The sequence below is a fragment of the Lissotriton vulgaris genome, chromosome 2_2 (assembly GCF_964263255.1).
Source record: "Lissotriton vulgaris chromosome 2_2, aLisVul1.2, whole genome shotgun sequence".
Lineage (NCBI taxonomy): Eukaryota > Metazoa > Chordata > Amphibia > Caudata > Salamandridae > Lissotriton > Lissotriton vulgaris.
In genome coordinates, this window is record NC_141688.1 from 127,941,396 (window position 1) to 127,969,056 (window position 27,661).

The 27,661-nt window shown below is 47.6% G+C and overlaps 1 protein-coding gene across 2 annotated transcripts in view; it reads right to left on the reverse strand.

Annotated features, from left to right (window-relative positions):
* Positions 1-27,661, reverse strand: part of USP3 (ubiquitin specific peptidase 3) — a 255,373-nt gene that overhangs the window by 219,908 nt on the left and 7,804 nt on the right. For both annotated transcript variants that reach the window (XM_086959438.1, XM_086959439.1), the window contains exon 2: positions 11,216-11,276. In XM_086959438.1, the coding sequence (XP_086815564.1) occupies positions 11,216-11,276 (61 nt within the window). The remainder of the gene's footprint in view (positions 1-11,215; positions 11,277-27,661) is intronic.

A 27,661-nucleotide genomic window follows, 5' to 3' on the forward strand; every position in this document is an offset into this window, starting at 1 on the left:
TGCTGTTTCATGGGGCTAGATGTTCCTTGACGCCCAGTTGTTCACAAGGTTTTTGGCACCTATTTACAAGGAACCTGTGACATTATAGACTGGGATTGGCAACCTGTATGAATGACCTCAAAATGGTGGCCATCCATTTTCCTCATGTGAGTGACTCCCCTTGGAGCCTCCATGAACCTTGACCTTACAAGGTTTTGGCGCCCTTTTACTTGGTGCGCATTCCTGACAGGAATTACTTTATTTTCCTCAGGTACACAAAATGGCTGCTCTAGAACCCCAGTATGGTGGCTGTTAGGGTCCCAAATACCTCAGAAGTGCCATGTCATTGGCTTAGCCCAAAGAAGGTTCTAGAACCTACTGGCACGAGCCAACACCTCAGGGCACTGGCTATATAAGGTCCAGTCCCTGGCGGTCATTTTGGGGAGATGACCAAAAGACTAGATAGGATAATGATGTTCCAGATCTAGGTGAAGAAGGAGATTCCAGACTTGACACCAGATTGACGCCTGCCCTGTTGACCCCTGAGGCGGCTGGAAGCGCGGGCAGTAGAGCAAGGAAGGGTCACTGGCGTGGATCCTGACTGGCGGTCCAGTCAGCTGTGAATGTGCGGTGACCTCGCGCCTACAGCGCCTGCCCAGCGAGTGCCTCGTTACCCCCAAGAGACTGGCCGTTTTCGTGTGCCTCCCCGCCTCCCCGCCACCCGGTGGTGAATTACGACAGACTCGGGTCGCGAGGCGAGAGCAAGTTCGCCGCAACCGCGAGCGTCTTCTGTACCCCTTTTGTGACAGGCTCCTCCAGCGAGGAGCTCAGACGTCTCCGAGCTCCACCGGCGTAGAGTGCTTCCTGCGCAGACTGAGGTGAGGTGGTGCGCCGGGGCGGGGAAAGGCCGGCCTTCGTGGGGGGTGGGGGGACTACTGTCTCTGCCCCTCCCCAGTGAATCGGCGGCTGTAGCTGTGGGCGGGAACCATCCCTGTTTGAGGAAGTCGGAGGGAGGTCCGTGGAGCCCCTGAGAACCCGTCGCTGGCGAGAGAAGTGCTGAACCCGACTGAATCGCTTTTCGATTACAGCCGATGTGAGGTGGGCCCGTTTCTTGAGGTGGGAAGCGCTGATATAAAGGAACTGTGAACCGGAATTTATTTGACTGAGCGCAAAGATTGTGTGACCTCTTCGGCAGCCCCGTTCGGCAGTCTAAAGACTTTGAACTGGTGCCGCCTGAGTGCTAGCTGTAACAAAGCCTGTAGGCGCGCTTAGACCCCACCGGCAAACAGAGAACTCAACCCGGTGGCAGCCGAGTGTAAATGAAGTGTTCACTGTGTTTCCTTGCTTTGTAGATACACGTGCATATCCCCCGAGTGATTCTTAAAGAGTCCCAACACTCTTTTGTGCCCAGAGAAGCCTGTATTAATGATCAGTGAAGTCATCATAAACTGTAAGAGTAATCTTTCCATCCTGAAACGTATTGCAAGTTAATGTTCCTGAAGTATTTAATTGGCGGCAGCGATACCAGAATGAACATGTGTTTGTTTATTAAAATGAACCAGTATTTATTCTGCTAAACAAAAAAAGTGATATTTATTCTATTTATTGATGATAATTATTCCTGAGCTTATTTATTGTATTTAACTCGAAATCGAAACCCAGCAAATTGTGGCCAAAAGAAATGTGTATGTGCTTTCCTAATTGATCCCCATTCACAACAGAGAATTTTTACATAAAGGAATCGTATTTTTCTACAACAGTGGTGTGGTGTCCTTCTTTTTGGTGGTTGTACAAGGAGATTTTATTGGGTCAAAGCCGGCTTAACACGATAGCCTTCACTTGCCTTGACACTTGAGCCAAGCTACCCCCTTTGTGCTGGGCTTGCCCATCGCAGGTCCAACATAAAATTGGTGCTCAGCGGGTGGGATTGCGAGCCGTGCTTGTTTTGGACCCCATAATAATTCCGTGTGCGCCACAGGTACACACCCGGAGTTTTCTCCCAGCGGCCCTCCAATTCAATATTTTGCTTTTTCCAAATTCTCTTCTGGAGGTGGGTGGAGGTGACCCTCAGAGTTCCTATCCTTGTAACCTACTTCGAGGTGGTTGTCCACACTTTTCACTGACAAGATGGAATTCGATATGTCAGAGCTGGAGACCTATACTGTGGCGCAGCTCAAGGAGTTCTGTCATGAAAGGGGAGTGTTCGTTAGGCGAGGGCCCAAAAGAGAGGAGCTCCGCATTAGTCTGCGAGCCTGGGTGGAAGCGCATCCGGAGGGTATGGTAGAGGAGGAGGAGTCAGACAGGGGTACTGTCATTGAGAGGACTGCGGAATGTCCCCTGGGGGTGGGTGATATGATAATCAGCCCCAAGGTAGCCTCACAGGAGGGCAGCAGTGCATCAACAGGAGGGTTGTCAGAGACCGAGTTAGCTGACAGAAGAGAGGAAAGACAATTGAGGTGGTAGTTAGCCAAGCTGGAGATGGAAGGGAAGAGGATGGAACACGAGCTCAAGCTACGAGAGCTCGACCTCAGGGCCCATAACATCACTCCGGAGGGTGTCGAGTCTAAGGAATTTGCCAGGGAGCTCAGGCCTCACTTACCCAAGGACGTGGTCGCCAGTTATACCGCTGGAGATGACATAGCTAAGTGGCTGGCAGCCTATGAGGTCTCCTTAAGAGCCCATGGGATACATGAGAAGCATTGGGGGGGTGGATTGTATCGCTACATGCCTCCCACAGGTAGGGATGCCCTATTGGCCCTAGACCGGGAGGATCAGGTAGACTACCCCGCCATGAAGGTGGCGCTCATCAGAAAGTTTGGGTTGACCCCCGAGAAATACCGGCAGAGGTTTAGGGGCAGCCACAAACTGAGCTCACAGAATTGGGTTGACTTCCTGGATTATGCCAAGAAAGCCCTCGATGGGTGGGTCCAAGGTAGTGAGGTGGAAGACTATCGAGGGTTGTACAATCTCATACTCAAGGAACATCTACTCGAGAAGTGTCTTCCCGAGCTGAGGCAGCACCTGGTAGACAGCAAACTTACTTGCCCCCGTAAGCTTGCTGAGGAGGCGGACATTTGGGTAAGTACCCGAGTGTCCACGAAGGGGACGGGAGGAGATTCTCAGAAGTCCGGACAGGGCGCTCCCCAGAAGAAAGAGGGGGGAGATAAAAAGAAACAGGAGTTCTCCAAAGGCCCCCAAAATAACTTAAAGGGGAAAAGTTTATTCTCCAACTCTAAGGCTAGCCCGCAAAAGAACCCTAATCCTGGCCAGAGTCAGCAGCCAAGGGTTGTCCATTGCTTTGAGTGCGGTGGTGTTGGACATTATAAGGGAGACGCGAAATGCCCAAAGAGACCACCCCCTCCCACTGGAGGAAAGGCCCCGGGAGTTGCTAGTGTAGCGCTCGGGGAGGAGATGCCCTTAGTTAAGGGGAGGGAGTGGGCGGGTGTCACCTTAGTGTCCCTGGGTGATCGGGAGATGGTTCCAAAGATCCAGGTGCCCCCAAATACTACCAAGTATGGGCAATGGGTCACCATCAATGGCCATAGAGGGGAAGCTCTGAGAGATACAGGAGCCAGTATGACTATAGTCAGGAGTCATCTGGTGTCCTCAGAGCAGGTGATTCCAGGCGTACTTCATCCAGCCGCGATGGCTGACGGCAGAATGAGCCACTATCCCTTGGCTGAGGTTCCCTTTGAGTGGGGAGGGGTTGCTGGTTCACTTCGAGTTGCCGTAAGCCCCGCCGTACCAGTCGATTGTCTGCTGGGCAATGATATGGATATATAGGAAACAATGTCCCACTAGGTATCAATAACAGAAACAGTTTGAAAATTGCATACAGTACGTATTACAGAGAAGGAACACAAGGAGTCTCAGTACATTTGTGAAAAGGTTATTAATCACCAATTTTCATGGAAAATGGGAAGCACAGTTAAAAAGCAGCACTGTACATGAAGGACATTCATGGAGCAACCCAAATGGCACTTGGTGACAAGGTGATAAAGTGAAGGTGACGACGCAAGTGAACGTGGTGAACAGCGTGGTCGGCGCGAAGTGATAAAGAACAATCAGACATAGGCTTCACATTGAGTCTACAGAATTAAAATGTTCAAATTCGGCACAGTTATGAGCCTATTGATAATGCGCCGTGAAATCGCGCTGTGTTTGTCGACGGCGTTTCGATCCTCTATGATTTGGGATCCTCTTCAGGACAGGGTTGATTCCTGAAACTGCCAGTTAATTTGTAGTCCTATTAAGACTCCTACCGACCACCCATGCGGTGTTCCTTGTAATTATTCATGCCTCTCTGCGCTTTTATTTCTTGGTGTAATTTTCCATGCATTGTCATTTAACTGTGATCTTGATTGTTCAATACATGTGTAATTGTCACTTCTTCTGCAATCAATAGACCACAGTGCAGCGGTCCCTCCCCTTCCCCCACCCCTTTCCCAGTTCCTCCTATCCCTCACGCTACCAGAATCAGCCCATGGGCGTTGCCCTCACCTCTGCGCTCCTCCCACTCCCCGTTCCCACGCCCTCCAGTACCCTGTGGCCCCGCCCCTCCACTTAGTTACTTCCTGGTTTACTTTGACAACCTCATTCAACCCGCAATCCCTCGCGGGAAACCATCGCCACGGATTTATTCGGCTCCAGCGCCAGATTAACTCAGGTAACCCACTACCCACCCCATGCCGATCCACCGCCACTTCGGAGTCATCAGGTTTTCCTGCCCGATACCCCGTTCTAACCTAGACCTTCTTTCTAGGTGCTTTACCGGCTCGACTCACCGAGACCTGGATCCCCCAGCTTAGATCACTGCTTCTCCTCTGATCGCCTGGGCCTACTACCATTGGACGACTGACCTCCCCTGTCAGCGCTCCCTGACTTCAGGTACGCCACTGCTACCCCTTACCTCCATTGTCCCCTTCCCCCACCCTAGCCCAACCTTCCTACTCACGATCCATAATTGCATGTGCCCTGCCACCGCCAACACTGTTAGATCCTTTGAATTATCTGGCTCTGTTTCATCGTGAACGGCCCGATCACCCGGCTCACACTCGTGCCCCTTATTTAAGCCACCGTTCATCCATGCCTGATCTCCTGAACACAATTGTTTTTCCATGCAGCACTCCAAATCAACGTCAACCCTGTCCTGAAGAGGATCCCAAATCATAGAGGATCGAAACGCCGTCGACAAACACAGCGCGATTTCACGGCGCATTATCAATAGGCTCATAACTGTGCCGAATTTGAACATTTTAATTCTGTAGACTCAATGTGAAGCCTATGTTTGATTGTTCTTTATCACTTTGCGCCGACCACGCTGTTCACCACGTTCACTTGCGTCGTCACCTTCACTTTGTTATCACCTTGTCACCAAGTGCCATTTGGGTTGCTCCATGAATGTCCTTCATGTACAGTGCTGCTTTTTAACTGTGCTTCCCATTTTCCATGAAAATTGGTGATTAATAACCTTTTCACAAATGTACTGAGACTCCTTGTGTTCCTTCTCTGTAATACGTACTGTATGCAATTTTCAAACTGTTTCTGTTATTGATACCTAGTGGGACATTGTTTTCTATATATCCTTTATACCCAGTCCCAGTCTGGTCTATGGGTTTCACTCCTGTTCCTTTTCACTGGGCAATGATATGGAGCACAATGCTTGGAAGGAGGTGGAATACCGGACTCATTCTGAGATGCTGGGTACACCTGACTGGGCCTGTGTGAGTACCAGGTCGGCGGCTGCTCGGGAGGAGAAGTCGCATGGGTTGGAGCCTGGAACAATGGCCCACCCAGCTGCCGATGAGGGAGCATCTCGAGGACAGGAGGAGCCTGCCTCGATGTCCGTGCCCCGTGAGACGGATAGGCCATCGGAGGAGATGGACCCGGAGTCCGCGGAAGAGGACATGGTTCTGTTGGAGGATCTGCCTATCCCCGCTGAGTGGCGAGTGGAGGGGGGACCATCCAGGGAGGAACTGAGCAAGGGACAGAGGGAATGTCCCACCCTTGGGTGGTCTGAGGCAACAGGCTGAAGCCCAGGCAGCAGGTAACGAGTCTGGGAACTATCGTGTTTAGTGGGAGGATGGCCTCCTCTACAGTGAGCCCAGGGCGCCAGTGCACGGACTGTCATGGGCACTGGTAGTCCCACAGTGTTACCGAGCCTTCCTATTAGTGTTGGCTCACGAGATTCCCTTGGCAGGACACCTGGGACAGGACAAGACCTTTGCACGGCTTGTCCCCCACTTTTATTGGCCTCGAATGAGGGTGGCCTCCGACACATACTGTAGGTCGTGTGTGTCATGCCAAGCCAGTGGAAAAACAGGGATGAAGCTGAAGGCTCCCCTGGAACCACTTCCCGTCGTTGGCACCCCCTTTGAAAGGGTGGGCATCGACATTGCTGGGCCCCTAGATCCACCGACAACATCCGGTCACAGGTTCATCCTGGTACTGGTGGATCATGCCACAAGGTATCCGGAGGCAATACCTCTGAGAACCATTACTGCACCGGTAGTGGCGAAGGCCCTGATGGGGATCTTTACCCGAGTGGGATTCCCCAAGGAAGTTGTGTCTGACAGGGGGAGCAACTTCATGTCAGCGTACATGCGGGCAATGTGGAAGGAGTGTGGGGTGACCTACAGGTTTACCACTCCTGATCACCCACAGGCCAATGGCCTTGTGGAAAGGTTCAACAAAACCTTGAAGGGTATGATCAGAAGTCTACCCGAAAGCCTGCGGAGGAAATGGGACGTCCTCTTACCCTTTTATGCTCTTTTCTTACAGGGAAGTGCCGCAGAAGGGAGTGGGCTTTAGCCCCTTTGAGCTTTTGTACGGGCACCCTGTACGTGGACCTCTCAGCCTGGTGTGGGACTCCTGGGAAAAGTCTCCTCGGAAAGTTCCCCGGGACGTGGTGAGCTACATGCTGGCCTTCCGGAGCCAAATGGCTAAGTTGTGGAAGCAAGCTTCTGACAACTTGGAAGCCCGCCAGTCTGTGATGAAAGCGTGGTATGACCACAATGCTCACCCGGTGGAGCTGGAGCCTGGTCAGAAGGTGTGGGTGATGGAGCCTGGGGAGCTGAGTGCCCTCCAGGACCGTTGGACAGGCCCCTTTGAGGTGTTGGAGAAGATGGGCAAGGCTACCTACTTGGTGGACGTGAAGACCCCTCGGCACCCACATCGGGTGTTGCATGCCAACCGCCTCAAGCCCCACTACGAGAGGCCTGAAGTCCTGTTGGTTATGGTGACTGACGGATCAGAGGAACAGAACACAGAGCCTCTCCCTGACCTTTTTGCGTCTCAAGAAAAGGATGGGTCGGTGGAGGGAGTGAAACTCTCGCCATCCCTGACTCCTGAGCAGCGGGAGGAATGTCGCCAGGTCTTGGGGTCATTCTCTCCTCTGTTCTCCCTTGTCCCGGGTAAGACCCACCTGTGTACCCATGATGTGGACACAGTAGACAGCCCACCTGTGAAGTCCAAGTCTTACCGGCTGTCTGACAAGGTGAAGGCCAGCATTCGAAGTGAAGTAGCTAAGATGCTGGAGCTAGGAGTCATTGAACCTTCAAGTAGCCCTTGGTCTAGCCCGGTGGTTTTGGTGCCCAAAGCTGCTCCACTTGGCGCCACACCAGAATTGCGATTCTGTGTGGATTACCGAGGACTAAATTCGGTAACCAAAACGGATGCTCATCCGATCCCTCGGGCGGATGAACTGATTGACCGATTGGGAGCTGCCCAATATCTCAGTACCATTGACCTCACTGCAGGGTACTGGCAGATTCCCATGACTGATGGAGCCAAGGAAAGGTCAGCCTTCTCCACACCTGATGGACACTACCAGTTCTGCGTCATGCCCTTGGGCTCAAGAACGCTCCTGCCACTTTTCAGCGGTTGGTGAACACGATCCTCACCGGGATGGAGTCCTTCTCTGCTGCCTACTTGGATGACATAGCTGTCTTCAGTAGCAGTTGGGAGGATCACTTGCAGCACTTGCAAGCCGTTCTCCAAACCCTGGAAAGGGCTGGCTTGACGATCAAGGCCAGCAAATGTCAGATTGGACAGGGGTCGGTAGTGTACTTAGGTCACTTGGTGGGCAGGGGAAAGGTGCAGCCCATTCAGGTGAAGATTGAGGCAATCATGGCCTGGAAACCCCCCAAGACCCAGACTGAGGGCCGAGCCTTCCTGGGCCTCACAGGTTAATACAGACGGTTCGTGAAGGGGTATGGCACTATCGTGGCACCCCTTACTGAACTCACGGCCAAGAAGCCACCCAGGAGAGTCATCTGGACGGAGGCTTGTCAGCGAGCCTTCGACACTCTGAAACAAGCATTGTGTAACGCTCCTATCTTGAAGGCTCCAGACTTCACGAAGGAATTCATTGTCCAAACAGATGCATCCGACATTGGCATTGGGGCGGTGTTATCGCAACTCAATGAAGAGGGTCTGGATACACCCGTGGTCTTTCTGTCACGGAGACTGCTTCCCCTGGGAACAGAGGTGGAGAACCATTGAGCGGGAAGCCTTTGCGGTGGTCTGGGCACTGAAGAAGCTGCGACCATACTTTTATGGTTCACACTTCCTTGTTCAGACAGACCACCGACCCCTTCGCTGGCTCATGCAGATGAAGGGGGAAAACCCCAAACTGTTGAGGTGGTCTATCTCTCTACAGGGAATGGACTTTCGGGTGGAACACCAACCCGGAGTTGACCACGCCAATGCAGACGGTCTCTCTGGGTATTTCCGCCTTAGTGTTGAGAACTCCCAAGGGGTTGGGTAGCTCTCCCCACTTTCAGCTGGGGGGGACGCGTGTTAGACCCGTCTGCTTCTGAGAGTCCCCTCACCACTAGGATTTCATTTGTTCCCCTCTACCTCCCAAAATTTGACGCTTTTCTTTGTCTACCAGGACCTTTTGTGTGCTGTTTCATGGGGCTAGATGTTCCTTGCCGCCCAGTTGTTCACAAGGTTTTTGGCACCTATTTACAAGGAACCTGTGACATTATAGACTGGGATTGGCAACCTGTATGAATGACCTCAAAATGGTGGCCATCCATTTTCCTCATGTGAGTGACTCCCCTTGGAGCCTCCATGAACCTTGACCTTTCAAGGTTTTGGCGCCCTTTTACTTGGCGCGCATTCCTGACAGGAATTACTTTATTTTCCTCAGGTACACAAAATGGCTGCTCTAGAACCCCAGTATGGTGGCTGTTAGGGTCCCAAATACCTCAGAAGTGCCATGTCATTGGCTTAGCCCAAAGAAGGTTCTAGAACCTACTGGCACGAGCCAACACCTCAGGGCACTGGCTATATAAGGTCCAGTCCCTGGCGGCCATTTTGGGGAGATGACCAAAAGACTAGATAGGATAATGATGTTCCAGATCTAGGTGAAGAAGGAGATTCCAGACTTGACACCAGATTGACACCTGCCCTGTTGACCCCTGAGGCGGCTGGAAGCGCGGGCAGTAGAGCAAGCAAGGGTCACTGGCGTGGATCCTGACTGGCGGTCCAGTCAGCTGTGAATGTGCGGTGACCTCGCGCCTACAGCGCCTGCCCAGCGAGCGCCTCGTTACCCCCAAGAGACTGTGGCCGTTTTCGTGTGCCTCCCCGCCCCACCGGTGGTGAATTACGACAGACTCGGGTCGCGAGGCGAGAGCAAGTTCGCCACGACCGCGAGCGTCTTCTGTGCCCCTTTTGTGACAGGCGCCTCCAGCGAGGAGCTCCGACGTCTCCGAGCTCCACCGGCGTAGAGTGCTTCCTGCGCAGACTGAGGTGAGGTGGTGCGCCGGGGCGGGGAAAGGCCGGCCTTCGTTGGGCGGGACTACTGTCTCTGCCCCTCCCCAGTGAATCGGCGGCTGTAGCTGTGGGCGGGAACCATCCCTGTTTGAGGAAGTCGGAGGGAGGTCCGTGGAGCCCCTGAGAACCCGTCGCTGGCGAGAGAAGTGCTGAACCCGACTGAATCGCTTTTCGATTACAGCCGATGTGAGGTGGGCCCGTTTCTTGAGGTGGGAAGCGCTGATTTAAAGGAACTGTGAACCGGCATTTATTTGACTGAGCGCGAAGATTGTGTGACCTCTTCGGCAGCCCCGTTCGGCAGTCTAAAGACTTTGAACTGGTGCCGCCTAGGTGCTAGCGGTAACAAAGCCCGTAGGCGCGCTTAGACCCCACCGGCAAACAGAGAACTCAACCCGGTGGCAGCCGAGTGTAAATGAAGTGTTCACTGTGTTTCCTTGCTTTGTAGATACACGCGCATATCCCCCGAGTGATTCTTAAAGAGTCCCAACACTCTTTTGTGCCCAGAGAAGCCTGTATTCATGATCAGTGAAGTCATCATAAACTGTAAGAGTAATCTTTCCATCCTGAAACGTATTGCAAGTTAATGTTCCTGAAGTATTTAAATGGTGGCAGCGATACCAAAATGAGCATGTGTTTTTGTTTATTTAAATGAACCAGTATTTATTCTGCTAAACAAAAAAAGTGATATTTATTCTATTTATTGATGATATTTATTCCTGATATTTATTCTATTTATTGATGATAATTATTCCTGAGCTTATTTATTGTATTTAACTCGAAATCGAAACCCAGCAAATTGTGCCCAAAAAAAATGTGTATGTGCTTTCCTAATTGATCCCCATTCACAACAGAGAATTTTTACATAAAGGAATCGTATTTTTCTACAACAGTGGTGTGGTGTCCTTCTTTTTGGTGGTTGTACAAGGAGATATTATTGGGTCAAAGCCGGCTTAACACGATAGCCTTCACTTGCCTTGACACTTGAGCCTAGCTACCCCCTTTGTGCTGGGCTTGCCCATCGCAGGTCCAACAGGTAGGGAAACAAGCGATCAGTCCTATCCAAGTGAACTGCGACACCTTACAATGTCTCGAGCTTACAGCTGTACTGTGTCTGAGAATATGAAGAAAAGGAACATAATGCAGCAACCTGGATCTGACGAGGAAGCAGGTACCACCAGAATCCTTTGGACAAAGCACTCCGTGGGACACTGGAATTGAACTAACCTGGGCGTGAAAAGCAGACCATCAGTTCTGAGCAATGCAATCCACCACAGGTGTGAATTGTGCAACAGAATTCATTGAGTGTTTCAGAAATGAAACAAACTCTTTAAGGCTTCCTTAACGGCCAGTCAAAGGTGTCATGGGACTAATAGACGTGAAAATGTGGATTAAACATTTCATGGTGAGGCCACGTCCCAGTCCCGCAAGCACGAGTAATAGCCAATGCTCCACTTACCTTCCACAGTGAACACTTGAACAGGTCAGGCAAACCCAGGGACTTTTGTTAGAGCGACACACTGAAAAAAGAAGACACATTGTTTACAATATATTTTAATCTTAATGTGATGAAAGCATTTCCAAACAGTGATGAAGATAGTGATCTTTACATTTCACATCGCATAGGGTACAATGCAAGACCCCACTTTACTTTTGTATCGCACATTGTAGCAGTGGAAACAGTGCTACTTCCCAAAGATTTCTGGTCGTCATTTATGGATCTACAAATATTTAAAGACAACATGCAAATACTTAAACAAACAGTAATACAAACAAGCATCAATTAAAACATGCCTTTCTTATTTTCAAATTGGCCAATATACTAGAAGGAGTAAAAAAGAATTTTCAGACCCCTAAAAGGACTTCTTAAGTCTCAAACCTTGGGAATTTGCAAACAGCTGGATTTGTGTCTGAAATAAAGCATTCCAACAACAAGTACCAGGTTACCAGTAGATATGTGAATGCATTTGTCAGTGACTGTTTATTCTGGATTATAACTCATTATTTATATCAGGTAAGAATACAGTAAGAAATCTGGATCGTTGGAGTCCAATGAATGATTTTCTTGGTGAGACATGAGATCTACTAATTGTAGATCACAACTTAAACAGCGGGTTTGGAAGTGGATTCAGGATTTGCAGGGAAGTCAGCCAAGAATTAATAGTAGTTGAGAAAATTGTTCAAATTTGTAGGTGTAGATCAATTGGTTTGCTTCATTTCATACACGTGGAAAGGAGTTGGTGTCAAGACTGGAAAGGAGGGGTGCTGGATCCAAACTGAAATGGCATGGTGAGCAAAAAAAGATTGATTTAGGCCCATATCTCTGTACTGGGGTGAATGTATGACATTGTTCTGCATTCTGTCCATCAATTGTTCTTTTTGCATTGGTGGCCACCATGGCATGACATTGGGGAAACTATCTAGTAGTCTGATCAGGCTAAAGCACCAGCATGGGCTGCTATGAAGATAAGTCCAAGGACTTCTACAAGCCACTGAATATTCTGCAGTGCAGCATACAGTGAAAATTGTCTTTTTTGGGCACATGTTAGCATACCATGAGCATAATGAACGAACAAGAAAAAACAGAAATTTGGAGAACTGAACAGGTTAGCAATATGTATGAAAGGCTAAACTGCCCAATACAACATGCAGCTTGCCACCTATGAGGGAGGAATGTATCCCCATTGATGAATTCAGGAAGGGCCCATCAGAGATAATTTAATATTTCAAGCGGCTGTTTGGGCTGTGGTGATCTTTAATGTTTAACACTATAGCTGAAGTGGATAAAGCATGCTTTAGAGATGTGTGCGGTGCAGCCCATAAAGGAGTACTGTACCATGAAAAAGATGCATGTGGTTTGCCAGCTGTGACGAGGAGCTAGCTACGTATACATAGGATGAGCTTTGCATTGCTAATGAGCTTCAGTATTCTCTCTGTGACGAAAGCACTGAAGATTGAATGAGCATTGTAGGTAGGCATGGTTGATCAGGAAGAGAAGGATGCATTATCACTTGGATTGTCACTTCCTGCTGCCAGGCTTGCGCAACAACCTGCATTCCATGCAAATGCTACTCCTTAATGAATTGTAGATCTGTGTCACATATCACTTAAAGAATATTTTCCTTCTCAGCATGGGCGATGTTGCAGAAATAATGCATATACCTGCGTACGTGAACAGGCGCAGCACGTAATCATGCATATTAAAAAAGTATTTCAACAATAAAATGGGAGGCCTGAAATTCTGTCCTTGTTTTGAGAAGGGCAGATTGTTTTACATCTTGTAGTTAACACTTCCAAATGCCGGTTTGGAAGACACGCTCCACATAGCTAGGCAATAGAGCAGATCACCCTGCTAAGTAGTTTCAGGTAGATCACTGATAGACGACGATGAATGAGATGAATATCAAGCATTTGCAATGCAATAGGTCTCGCATTAGGAAAGTTTGAGCTATTGGTATTGTAAATGACAACATTTGTATTTATGTGTTGGTTTGGAAAATAGCAAAATTAATAGCTTTGTCATTTACAATGCCAATAGTATTAACTTTTGCAAATGTGACACCTATAGCAATTGTAATGCAATATGTGTTGTATTGATGTGACTTAGATTACAAATAACAATGGCTTAATTTTTTTTAATAATTAATACTTAAATAAAAGTTATTGTAATTTATAATGGCAATAGCTTAAACTTTTGTAAATAACTTTTGTGAAGATAATGTTCAGTGTATTTTATTGTGACGAAAATCCAAGAACAGAAGTGAAATATTACTATCTTTTTGTGACATTTGTAATAAATCTTGAAACATTGAGAGAACATATTTGAACCAGTTGTTGTTAAATGGTTGCACAGATTGATGCTGTGGTGGCGCTGAGTGATGCTGTAGTAGCGCATAATGATGTTGTGGTGCCCCTGAGTGATGCTGTGGTGGTGCTGAGTGATGCTGTGGTGGTGCGACAGATAGAGTGAGTGCGATAGATAGAGTGAGTGCGATAGATAGATAGAGGGAGGGCAATCGATAGATAGAGGGAGGGCAATCGATAGATAGAGGGAGGGCGATCGATAGATAGAGGGAGGGCGATCGATAGAGGGAGGGCGATCGATCGATAGAGGGAGGGCGATCGATAGAGGGAGGGCGATCGATAGAGGGAGGGCGATCGATAGAGGGAGGGCGATCGATAGAGGGCGGGCGATAGATAGAGGGCGATCGATAGATAGAGGGCGATCGATAGAGGGAGGGCGATCGATAGAGGGAGGGCGATCGTAGAGGGAGGGCGATCGTAGAGGGAGGACGATCGTAGAGGGAGGACGATCGATAGCTAAATAGAGTGAGGGTGATCGAGGGCGATAGATAGAGGGCGGGCGATAGATAGAGGGCGGGTGATAGAGGGCGATCGATAGATAGAGGGCGATCGATAGATAGAGGGCGATCGATAGATAGAGGGCGATCGATAGAGGGAGGGCGATCGATAGAGGGAGGGCGATCGATAGAGGGAGGGCGATCGATAGAGGGAGGGCGATCGATAGAGGGAGGGCGATCGATAGAGGGAGGGCGATAGATAGATAGAGGGCGATAGATCGATAGAGGGAGGGCAATCGATAGATAGAGGGAGGGCAATCGATAGATAGAGGGAGGGCAATCGATAGATAGAGGGAGGGCGATCGATAGAGGGAGGGCGATCGATAGAGGGAGGGCGATCGATAGAGGGAGGGCGATCGATAGATGGAGGGCGATCGATAGATAGAGGGCGATCGATAGATAGAGGGCGATCGATAGATAGAGGGCGATCGATAGATAGAGGGCGATCGATAGATAGAGGGCGATCGATAGATAGAGGGAGGGCGATCGATAGATAGAGGGCGATAGATAGCTAAATAGAGTGAGGGTGATCGAGGGCGATAGATAGATAGAGTGAGGGCGATAGATAGATAGAGTGAGGGCGATAGATAGATAGAGTGAGGGCGATAGATAGAGTGAGGGCGATAGATAGAGTGAGGGCGATAGATAGATAGATAGATAGATAGATAGATAGATAGATAGATAGATAGAGGGCAATAGAGTGAGGGAGATAGATAGATAGATAGATAGATAGATAGATAGATAGATAGATAGATAGATAGATAGATAGATAGATAGATAGAGTGAGGGCGATAGATAGATAGAGTGAGGGCGATCGATAGAGGGAGGGCGATCGATAGAGGGAGGGCGATCGATAGAGGGAGGGCGATAGATAGAGGGCGATAGATAGATAGAGGGCAATTGATAGATAGAGGGAGGGCAATCGATAGATAGAGGGAGGGCGATCGATAGAGGGAGGGCGATCGATAGAGGGAGGGCGATCGATAGAGGGAGGGCGATCGATAGAGGGAGGGCGATCGATAGAGGGAGGGCGATAGAGTGAGGGCGATAGATAGAGGGCGATAGATAGATAGAGGGAGGGCGATAGAGTGAGGGCGATAGATAGAGGGCGATAGATAGATAGAGGGCGATAGATAGATAGAGGGAGGGCAATCGATAGATAGAGGGAGGGCAATCGATAGATAGAGGGAGGGCAATCGATAGATAGAGGGAGGGCGATCGATAGAGGGAGGGCGATCGATAGAGGGAGGGCGATCGATAGATAGAGGGTGATCGATAGATAGAGGGCGATAGATAGATAGAGGGAGGGCGATAGAGTGAGGGCGATAGATAGAGGGCGGGCAATCGATAGATAGAGGGAGGGCAATCGATAGATAGAGGGAGGGCAATCGATAGATAGAGGGAGGGCAATCGATAGATAGAGGGAGGGCAATCGATAGATAGAGGGAGGGCAATCGATAGATAGAGGGAGGGCGATCGATAGATAGAGGGCAATAGAGTGAGGGAGATAGATAGATAGATAGATAGATAGATAGATAGATAGATAGATAGATAGATAGATAGATAGATAGATAGATAGATAGATAGGATAGATAGATAGGATAGATAGAGTGAGGGCGATAGATAGATAGAGTGAGGGCAATAGAGTGAGGGCGATAGATAGATAGAGTGAGGACGATAGATAGAGTGAGAGCGATAGATAGATAGAGTGAGGGCAATAGATAGATAGAGTGAGGGCGATAGATAGAGTGAGGGCGATAGATAGATAGAGTGAGGGCAATAGAGTGAGGGCGATAGCTAGATAGAGGGCGATAGATAGATAGAGGGCGGGCGATAGATAGAGGGCGATCAATAGATAGAGGGCGATCGATAGATAGAGGGCGATAGATAGATAGAGGGCGATAGATAGATAGAGGGAGGGCGATAGATAGAGGGAGGGCGATAGATAGAGGGAGGGCGATAGATAGAGGGAGGGCGATAGATAGCTAAATAGAGTGAGGGTGATGGAGGGCGATAGATAGATAGAGTGAGGGCGATAGATAGATAGATAGATAGATAGATAGATAGATAGATAGATAGATAGATAGATAGATAGATAGATAGATAGATAGATAGATAGATAGATAGATAGATAGATAGATAGATAGATAGATAGATAGATAGATAGATAGATAGATAGATAGATAGATAGAGGGCAATAGAGTGAGGGCGATAGATAGATAGAGTGAGGGCAATAGAGTGAGGGCGATAGATAGAGTGAGGACGATAGATAGATAGATAGATAGATAGATAGATAGATAGATAGATAGATAGATAGATAGATAGAGTGAGGGCGATAGATAGATAGAGTGAGGGCGATAGATAGATAGAGTGAGGGCGATAGATAGATAGAGTGAGGGCAATAGAGTGAGGGCGATAGCTAGATAGAGGGCGATAGATAGATAGAGGGCGATAGATAGATAGAGGGAGGGCAATCGATAGATAGAGGGAGGGCAATCGATAGATAGAGTGAGGGCGATAGATAGAGTGAGGGCGATAGATAGATAGAGTGAGGGCGATAGATAGAGTGAGGGCGATAGATAGAGTGAGGGCGATAGATAGAGTGAGGGCGATAGATAGAGTGAGGGCGATAGATAGAGTGAGGGCGATAGATAGAGTGAGGGCGATAGATAGCGTGAGGGCGATAGATAGAGTGAGGGCGATAGATAGATTCACTTAAATATGTCTCAGTTATGAACATAGTGGTGGCTCCCAGCTCGGCTTATCGTTGGAATGTGCGTCCATCTGCTTTTACACGTGGCCTGGCAGTGTATTTTCACAGGCAGGTAACATAACCTCTTGAAAAGAAATGTAATTTGTAGTGCTTCAATGAGTAATCCTCACAGGGCGTAGAGGAGCAATTTAGTCACAAACTGACTCCAGGTTAATTGTAATGTTGCTGCGGACGCTCAGGGGCACAGCATGGTCATCAGTATTTTGTACAGCGAAGAGTAGATCATCCGTTATATATTGGACCTTGAAGTGTCACTGGTCCTACAAACAGCCCAATACAAGCACTTCACTTTGTCTGCATGGTGTCAATTGAATCGTCTGGTGCCCTCACAAAATGCCACCAAAAGCTTGGTTTTCTGTGTAGATGAACGGCGTGGGGCCAGGGACACATTCCCACGAGAGTGAACTTCAGTTTGAGGGTCTTCTGAGCACAAATGACCGGACGTAGAGTATGGTCAGTGGATGGAGGCAAGAATAGAGGCCAGAGCAGCCAGTTCAGCAGCTGCTACAGGGAGAGCAGGAAGAACAGAAGGCCGATAGGGGAAAACGACAAATCAAAAGGTTGGAATTGCTCACGGAAAAAGAAACTGTAATGATGCACAATGAAAGAGATCAACTGGTGTTCATGTAAAGCGCTCTGATAACTTCGTGTCGAGCTCCTGCTACATAAAACTCCCCAAAAATAACTAAATGGCAGAAATGTATTTGCAATACAAAACAAAGCAAGGACGAGGCGGCATGGATAGTGAGTGCACACGGGGAACCTGACAGAAACATACAAATGGGGGACGTAGCCGACGCTGCCTCAGCATCCGTCCTGCACCACTGTGGCCTGCCGATGAGAGAAGGGAAATGCTATGTTTGTGCACGCAGGGTGGGGGCAGGGCTTATAGTGCAGGGGATCCAAAAAAAAAATCAAGCAGCGATGGGCGACTGTGTAATGTTGAAGTCTGAAAGTACTAGTGAGCAGCGAGGTGATGTAAACAAACAGGAAATCTACTAACAATTAACATTTAGCATACCCCTTACTACTAGCAATTGAGAGGACAAGCACTCGGCATTGCGTGGCGGGGGGGCATGAGCATATGGGGTGTGAGCGATAACGAAAGTAAGAGGGGGAGCAGGAAGTGAGGCTGAGCGCGCGCTGGCAAAGCTTCGAGCTTGAATGCCTCACATGCACTGGGCGTAATCTGCACTCCAAAAAGCTCTTGGTAGGATTTGCTGGTGGCCCTCTATATGTCTCGCCAGCAATGCACAAGCGCATTGGCAGGCCGAGACCTAAAAACTGAGAGAAATTAAATGCCACCCCAAACAAAAAGCATTAGGTATGGTATGCATGTTGATGCATCAGGTAGTTACCTAATCTACAAACTGGAGATAGTATTTGAAGTACTGAACTGATGCAAACTTAAAACAAGCATTAGAAATGTAATAGGTCTCAGATTTTTTTGAGTTGGAGGTAATGGCATTGTAAATGGCAATGTCTTGTAGCCATGTGTTATGGAGTGTATGCATGTGGTGTGTAGTGGAAATATGTGCGTTGGATTGGATTAGTAGCAATGGTGCATGCTGCGCTTTAGATGAATATGTTTAAAAGTAAGTGCAGCATAGTGCGATTGCTACAATAGTTAATTGTAGATGCGTTAACAATTGATGTGTGCACTGATGGGTGGTGGTGTGTGTGCCTGTAGAAATTGTGCACTGATGGCTGGTGGTATGTGTGCTTGGTGGAAGCATGCAGTGCCGGGTGGAGGTGTGTGTGCCTGGTGGAAGCGTGCACTGACGGCTGGTAGTGTGTGTGCCTGTTAAGTGTACAGAGATAGTTGGTAATGTGTGTGCTTGGTGAAAGGGTGCACTGACAGCTGGTGGCAAGTGCGCCTAGTGAAAGAGTGCACTGACAGCTGGTGGTGTGTGTGTGTGTGTGTGTTTGGTGAAAGCATGCACTGACATTTGGTGTTGTGTGCGTGGTGAAAGTCTGCACTGACGCATGGTGTGGTTTGTGCTTGGTGAAAGTGTACATTGATGGCTGGTGGTGTTTGTGCTTGGTGAAAGCGTGCACTGACGGCTGGTGGTGTGTGGTTGTGTGTGTGGTTGTGTGTGTAGTGGTGAGTCTGTGGGGGTGAGTGTGTGGTGGTGAGTGTGTGGTGGTGAGTGGTGATGAGTGTGTGGTGGTGAGAGGCTGGTGTGTGTGTGAGTGTGGTATGTGTGTGTGGTGTATGTGTGTGCGGTGAGTGGTATTTATGTGTGTGGTCCTATGTATGTGTGTGGTGAACTTAGTTTAGTGTTTGTCTCCTGCACACTCACACAATGTCCCTACACACATACACTGCTCACTCTGCACATCCACACTGTTCATCCTGCATAGTCACACACTGTTCATCCTGGACACTCACACACTTTGCACCCTGCATACTCGCATACTCACACAATGTTTACCTTGCACACTCACAGACTGCAGTCACTGTCACTCTGCAGTCACTGTCACTCTGCAGTCACACTCACTCTGCAGTCACACTCACGCTGCAGTCACTCTGCAGTCACACTCACTCTGCAGTCACACTCACGCTGCAGTCACACTCACGCTGCAGTCACACTCACGCTGCAGTCATTCTGCACTCGCACTCACTCTGTACCTGCATTCACTCTGCACTCACTTTGCACCTGCGCTCACTCTACACTCACTCTCCAATCACACTCACTCCGCAGTCACTATGCATTCACACTCACTGCGGTCACTCTGCAGTCACACTCACTCTGCAGTCATTCTGCACTTGCACTCACTCTGCACTCACTCTGCACCTGCACTCACTGTGCACTGACACTACATCTGCAATCACTCTGCACTCACTCTGTACTCTGCGCTCACTCTTTCTGCACTCACTCTGAACCTGCACTCACTGTGCACTGACACTACATCTGCAATCACTCTGCACTTACTCTGCACTCACTCTTTCTGCACTCACTCTCACTCTGCACTCACTCTCACTGTACACTAATCCCACACACTGCTTACTCTGCACACTCACACACTATACGTAAAATATGTGTTTGTAACTGATTTACAGTCTGTGAAAAAAACACTTTTTGCAAGTAAAAGTTGTTTATTGATATTCGAAAAGGAAAACGTTTTCATTGACACAGTTGTAGGTAAGATCAGACATTATTAAATGTATCTATATGAAATATTGCAACTGTATGACTGTGCACCTGCACTCACCCTGCACTCCTCTGTGCAACTGCACTCACTCTGCCCCTGCACTCACTCTGCACTCAGCACTCACTGTCACTCTGCACTCATTTTGCACGCACTCTGCACTCACTGTCACTCTGCACTCATTTTGCACGCACTCTGCACTCACTCACCCTCTGCACTCACTCACACTCACTCTGCAGTCATTCTGCACTCACTCTGCACTCTACTGCACACTGCACTTTACAGCACTCTGCACTATTCTGCACTCGAGTTCAGTTAAGTGCACTCTACTGCACTCGAGTTCAGTTAACTGCACTCTGCTGCACGCTGCTGCACTCTGCTGCACGCTACTGCACGCTACTGCACGCTGCTGCACGCTACTGCACGCTGCATTCTGAACTCTACTGTACGCTGCATTCTGCACTCTACTGCACGTTGCACTCTACTGCACGCTGCCATGGACAGCGGTAGGCGCGATACTTACATTAGATCTCCAGTGGGGGAGGAAAGGAGATGCAGTCTGAAGAGGACTGGCAGGCTGGTAAGAATATCTAGGACTGGACCGCAGCAGCGTGCTCACAAGCTTGGATTTCTGTACTGTCGAAAGTTACTGAGCTGCAGCCTTTGTGGCACTGAGCACCAGAGGCTCATAGTACAGGTGCTGCACACATGTGTTACGACAGTGAAATGTGCTGCGAAATACACAGTTAAACATGGCCACGTCTACGTTCACTCTGCGAGAACCCCCGCAGTCTTCCTGTGGTTGTAACAGCAACAAAGTTTGCGTTCAGGGCGTTCATAGAGCCCATGCTGCCGCACAGCTTGCCATTGTTGCAGTCCTGCTAACAAAGGTTTTTCCATTGTAAAATCTAACGAATCTTAGATCATCAACTTCCAAAGGAGGAAAATCTAAGTTGGACCTGTCTATATTCGAATATTACCCCTGCAGGTTACTCAGATCTCTGTAGCAGGCACTCGACCCACCAAGTTGTCCAACTTCTATTGTAGCATGCTAGTACCCTTTCCCGGGCTCCTGATAAACTCACAAAGCTCTACCTTGAGGGATGATTTAAATTGTGGGAGTATGAAATGTCCTTACAAGAGCACTGAAAGCAAATAGGAATGCAAAGACAGGGCCACCGCAGGCACGCACTTACATGTGTTATATGAGAGCGGGGGGAGTGGGTGAAACCTTGGCAGCGCACATCCTTCCCTGCCCTGAGACGTCAGCTAAGTGAGCCCAGGTCCCTACGGAATGAACTCCCAGGCAGCGACATGTAAAGTAGCCAATACTGGGCGCGGGAGACTTACATCTGGGATGGGGGAGCTCTGGGGGTATTGGAGGGGGGCGCTAGCCGCAGCTGCCAATGTACCGATCCAGTTCCATATATGCTGCTTAACACGGGTATACGCTTGCTTCTAAGCGCTCCCACCTTTGCCAGAGATCGGTGACAAAGATTGGGTGGGCGATGTGTCCAGGATCACACAGTTTGAACCCGTGATGATCAATACAAGCGTTTTGGGGCACAAGGCTAGGGCAAGGTGTGAAGGGAGCACTGATACAAATGTTGCATGGTTGTACATACATCAACAAAAGTACTATTGCCACCTGAGTTGAAAAGGGCTGTGCTGCTTACTCTCTCCAATAACACCCTCAAATAAGTATAGAATGTAGCTGACCTGATTAAAGCAGGACCAGGTGCTGACTAAAGGAATTCCAGGGAAGTTTTTTCTATGCAATTGCCGAATCATCCGATTTCATAATCATCTGTAAGAAATATGGTGCTCCTGTCATTTTTCAGACTTACATCCACATTAGTGTGTGTCTTAAAAAAAAACGTGTCTTAATTGACATACCTTGTGATAGCGAGAAAAAAAAAATGATCCAATGGTCTGGAAAATAAACGGTCCTTCACACGCTCGTGAGTAATCGTGCCTTTAAAAAAACGACAACATATATTCATGAAATGCCGTGAATAATTCGTAAGCCTGGACCATTAATTTTGCCAATACCTTATAAATGCCTCATGAACGTACCTCAGCGAATCTGTATTAAAGCGGTGATCGCGTCTTGCCAAAAACCGCGATACTCGCCCATTGTATTTACCGCATAATGATACCATTCAAAGTTTAATGGAGTTCCTATTAGTCACGTGACTAAAAACTACTGTGCCTTGTGGGAGTGGTAGTTGTTACTATTAAACAACTGTAATCGCTGAAAACACCAGCTAAAAAAGTGCTTAAGAGCGTTAATGGCATTTACTGTAATCACGTATGCAGTTCTTAATATTGTGTATTAACGGAATGTGACTTACCGGGAGCAGTATTGTTCTGCGCCAATATAAAAATAATGCTTGTGGTTGTAAATAGACGGACATCTACAATGTACGTACAAGCGGAATAAATACTAACTGTAAGGTGGGAATAAGTCATCGTTCTGATGTGTTGAGAACTCTGACAGTTAACGGAATTTGACTTGCCTGAAGCAGTGCCGATCTGAGTCAACATAAACTAGACACACAAGCTTTGGCAGGGAGCCAGCATGCGCGCACACACACAGCTGAAAAAAAAAGTAACTGGAGAGTGCTGAATGCGCGCCCAGCATGTGGCTTCAATTTCCGCAGCCACTGACAGTTGGTAATTGATGATATATGCCCTTCTGCTGCTCGTGTCCGCATGGAATATGCAGGAAGTGGAGCAACTCTACAGCCCATGGCCTATTGCATGCTGTCTTCTAAAAAGACAGGCATGCGAGGCCTAATTGCCATGCAGATGGCAAAAAAAGAACACGAAAAATCACGAGCATTCAGGAATGTTTGGGTAGCTTTCGGAGACCCTGATTATAGGACTCTTGGCTCCGCCCACACTGCTTCGCAGTGTGTGACGTAGGCTTGAGCCCTAAACAGCAAAAGAAAAGAACAGGGGGAGGTTGATTTTTGCTGGGCCAATTTAATGAATGCATGTTTTCTATGATGCTGGAAAATGTGCATTAAAAAAGTCATACAAATAGGAATACTGTAACACCACTGAAAAAGAGAAAAGTTGCACAAGATTCAAACACATAATACCGAACATGACAATCAAGGAAGGACATGAAGAAATGCGAAGGAAAAGACTCTCTGAGGAGCTCTCTAGATGCATACGATACCTTGGAAGAAGTCAGACATCCATCCAAGCTTGAATCCCTTCCAGATGAAGAGAGTCATGAGCAATATGTCTGACTACCAACGAAAGTACAGTTTGTTAAAATAATATGAGGTGCACTCTCCAACATCTCATGGTGTTAGATCCAAAGCACAAAAATATCAGTAAAAAAGACTGAAGGATCCAAAGCAAGGTTTCTAGGATTAGCAAAGTACAAGAAGATACAGAGCTGTCAATCGGGCAACACCGTAATATATCAACAAGAGCTGACCATTCTCAAGACGTACGAACGAAGAGATGCAAAGCATGAAAATAAATAAACCACCACGCAATTGACTTTAACATATGCAACTACATAGCCATTCTGGGCCAGTTATGGCTAAAAGAACTTTAGCTAAAGAATAAAAAGCGCGGTTGCCCGCAAAAACACGAGAAAGTATGGCAACGATGGGCTGACTACAGAGGTATAGACTTATCAGTGGTAGAACCCCCGGAATCCCTCATAGCATGGGTGGGCAATCTAATTGCGTAGCCTCTGTAAATTTGATATAATTGTTCTGTTTGATATGATGCGTCAATGATTGGGTGGAGCGGGGAGAAGCTGGGGTGCCGAATCTGTGCTCAGTTTAATAATGGTTAACTGTTTGTTTTCTTCACTTTTTTGTATTATTCTTAATTGTTACACAGTGACATTTATATCGAAATTTTATTGGTGTGTAGGGCCTTGGGTCGATGCTGTACCAACTATAAAAGATGAATAAAAATGTGTTTTTAAAAAAAACGCGTTTCAGGCTGCAATGAGAGGGAGGAAAAGTCAATAACAAGTGGTGGGTACATAATCACACTTTATGAGAAAACTTGGGTCTGAAAACTAACATAACATTTCATTTTACTTATTTAGAGATTTTATACACTTTAATTTAATTCCTAGTAGTGAACCCTTACAGTTAGGAAGTATTTAAATTTAAAAAAAAATTCACAGGATAGTCTGATACACGATATTAACTCCATTCTAAAGCTTATAAGGTATTTCGTTTCCAAGAAGAGTCAATAATATACAAACAAGCAAGATCGTTGTCCTATACAATCGTTATTATGGGGTTCCTTACTTCTCTTTTCATTGTAAGCTAGTTAAGTCAAGTCTAGGATAATACGAAAAAAATCTAGAATAAATAAATAAAGAAAACATTCCTGAGGGATATTGGTTGGTAGCCGCTTCTTTAACCCAGTATGAATGAAAACAAAGGATGACATACGAGCCACAAATGGCACGTTTTAACACTAGCCTGCTCTTAAAACCGTTTAAAGTAGCATTTCCAGGTACACTTAAAATGCATTGCCTACATTTCGGTGTTCAGTGACTTAAAACATGTAAAGAGAAGTTCACTATCTAACCCTTCAAGAGGCCCAGCTGCAACATCGCACATTTAAAAGCAGCACCCCGTCTACAGTTTTACTTTGAAACGCATTGAACTGGTGGAATATTTTGTAGACCCCAAGCAGGAAATGTGCATTTTTCAGGAATAAAAACACAAGAGCAGCCCCCTTCAAACGAAGTACAGGGGCTTCTTATCGCTTCACACAAACGTGGAGAGAAAACCGAACGAGTCCTGTTCAGGAACAGACAAACTTGTGTGGAAAGAAGGCTTGGGCGGAAGGGCCGGGAACAAAGAGCCCCGGTCGGCCGGCTCACAAGCCTCGCAGCTGCCGGCTGGGGCCGGCCACACAATGCAGCGCGGCTCAGCAGCAGCCCCAGCTGTCACGGGAGACCGGTGACAGGAAAAACCAAGGCCCGGCCGGCGACTTCAACTGGAAAACACTCCGACGGATTAACGGCCCAGCTACAACAACAACAAAAACACAAGCATTGGCAAAGCCAATTAAAACTCTCACTCTTAAGTAGCACCCAGGCCCTCGAAAAAGTGAAATCGGCAGTTTCCAGATGCAGGCTGCAATAGGCAGATGAAGTAAGTCCATGCAGTAGCAGGGAGGGTTGGTAAGCGTAACGATAACGAGAAAAAACAGAAGATGGGTGTGAAGGATGGAAAAGAAGCTCCCAAGATAAGAAATTACATATATATCTTTTTTTTAAAGACAGTGCACCATACCAATGGGGGGTCTTTTGAGGAAATTAAACGTGCCCTCAAACACTGTAGTGTCAACTAAGAATGCAGGTAGTCAAGCAGGAAATACCGAGCTGATTAACCCGCCGGAGGTGACCTCTTGCAAGTAAAATTAAAGAGGAAATGTGTGTCTGACTGTATTGATCTAATGAATCGCACCATTCTTGTGGCGCACCGAATGGGTGGCACCCCTGATGGTTTCTAGTTTTTTTTTTTTTTTAAGTATGGTGACTAGATTTTTACTACCAAAAACAGGGACCAACGCAAACAGAAATAGGACTTAATGTTGGCACAGCTTACAAGACTACACTGGCACATTGTAGTAATGTGTACTTGTGTTGTCATGGCAAACACTCCACTACATTAGGCTGTGTTTCTTTTACCGCACAGGTTGATGCAGTGTTCGCTATGTTTGAAAAGAGGATTGAAGTGCGTGGATGCTGTTACAGTGTTTCTGTTGAGCGCCCAGTCCTTGTGTGCTAATACAGAAGAGGGAAGACTTTTGGAAGAGTGTTTTTGCGAATACCCTTACTTTCCAACGAGGAAGAATCCTGCAAATCGATGAAAAGCTAGAGGTGGACAAAGGGATGAGCAACTGAAAGTTTGAGCCAGGAGGCTTCAGCAGGAATCCCGGCTCTGGCTCGGCTTCAGGTCCGGTTGGATTCTCGAGCCCATAACGCGCCGAGCTTTCAATGTGTCTCTTCCCTTCCAAGCTCTCTCTATCCAGGATGTAGTGTTGGCCAGTGATGCCAACTTTGGAACTTGGGACCCATATTTGAGTCCTGGCGTCAGTTCAACACCTTGCGAATCTGGCCAAAACTTACTCTCCCCAGGCCTACAAAGGATGTGACCAGGGCACGAGTCGGGGTACCACGCGGGTGGACGGCATCCCCCCACTTATTTCCGAGGGTTTTTCAGGGTGGACGCCGTCCACCCTAGTAAATCAAAACCGAGTCCACAATTAAATCAAAAACGGGAGCGCGGCGCGCACAAAGAAAATAAAGCATTTCCGGGTGGGCGAGTGGCTGGCTGAATCTGGGAAGTTACCAGGAAGGCCGAGCTGCACTCATTGTCGGCGCTCCCAGCCATGAGCTGACATTTATAGAGCGTAGGATTTGTGATGGCGGGGCAGGAGGGGAAGCGATGGTAGCAGCTTAGAAGCCTGGCCCCCAGAGGACGAGTTCCAGATACAGGGTAATTCCCCCCAGTTGATGCCTTTTCAAGGATAATTCATAGGAAACACATGGATGGGGGGTGTCCCTGGCTAGATCGCTCCAGTCAGGGAGTTTAATCAAAACTAGAAAATGCTCGTGACTTCATCTCCGTAAACAAAGGCTGATTTGCCTAGATCTCACCTTTCGCCACATCTCAGGTGGCGCCTTTGGATATTGGGCCATCTACTGAGCACTGTGCGCACGAATTCGAATCAGTGTGACTGAACCAGCCTTTCCCCTCTCAGAAGGAGAATAAAATCATTGCTATGGAGTGGGCTTAATCTTAATATGTATGTCAGCTGAGCTTTCAGAGTTCAGGGAGTTAGTGCTGTATAAAGTGGGCTTCCCAGATAACTTAATGGTAGGAATTCATACTGTTTTTAGCCCTGGCCGTTAAGTTTACAAATATTTTTTCAGCTGTGATAGTCGGATGGAGTCAATTGAACAAAGCCAAGACTACAAGTCCCAGAGTGCATTGGTGTGATAAAGAAAACTCTAGGCCTGGAAATTAGCAGCCCTTACGCCATGAGGTCATACCATATAGAAAAACACGTATAAATATGCTACCGCTGAGCTCCTGGTGTTTAGTTTCAGTTCCCCACTATATAAAAAGCATTGGCAAAGCCTAATGGTCTGGCAATGCATATTTACAATTTTTTCTGTTTCCATTACAAGCACATGGCATAAAAAAACACACTGCTGCCTAAACTTGAGGCCCATATGCCTGCAATAAAATGTTAAATTAAAACATCAAATGCCAACTGTCAATAATTTAACAGTGCGACTTCCTCTTATCAGACAGGTTGTACTTATAAGGGGTATAAAAAAAACATTTTTAGCTTTAATGCATATCAGAGTATGATGCCTATTGGCACAAATAAAATATATTAATTACTTTGAACAACTGTAACTTGAAGACAAAAACAAAAGATGACTTTAAAATCAAAAGAAGGATAAGCAGTATGAAAGAAAAAAAAGGATTGCTAATTTAGTTTTACCCAGGGCACGAGTCGGGGTACCATGCGGGTGGACGGCATCCCCCCCACTTATTTCCGAGGGTTTTTCAGGGTGGACACCGTCCACCCTAGTAAATCAAAC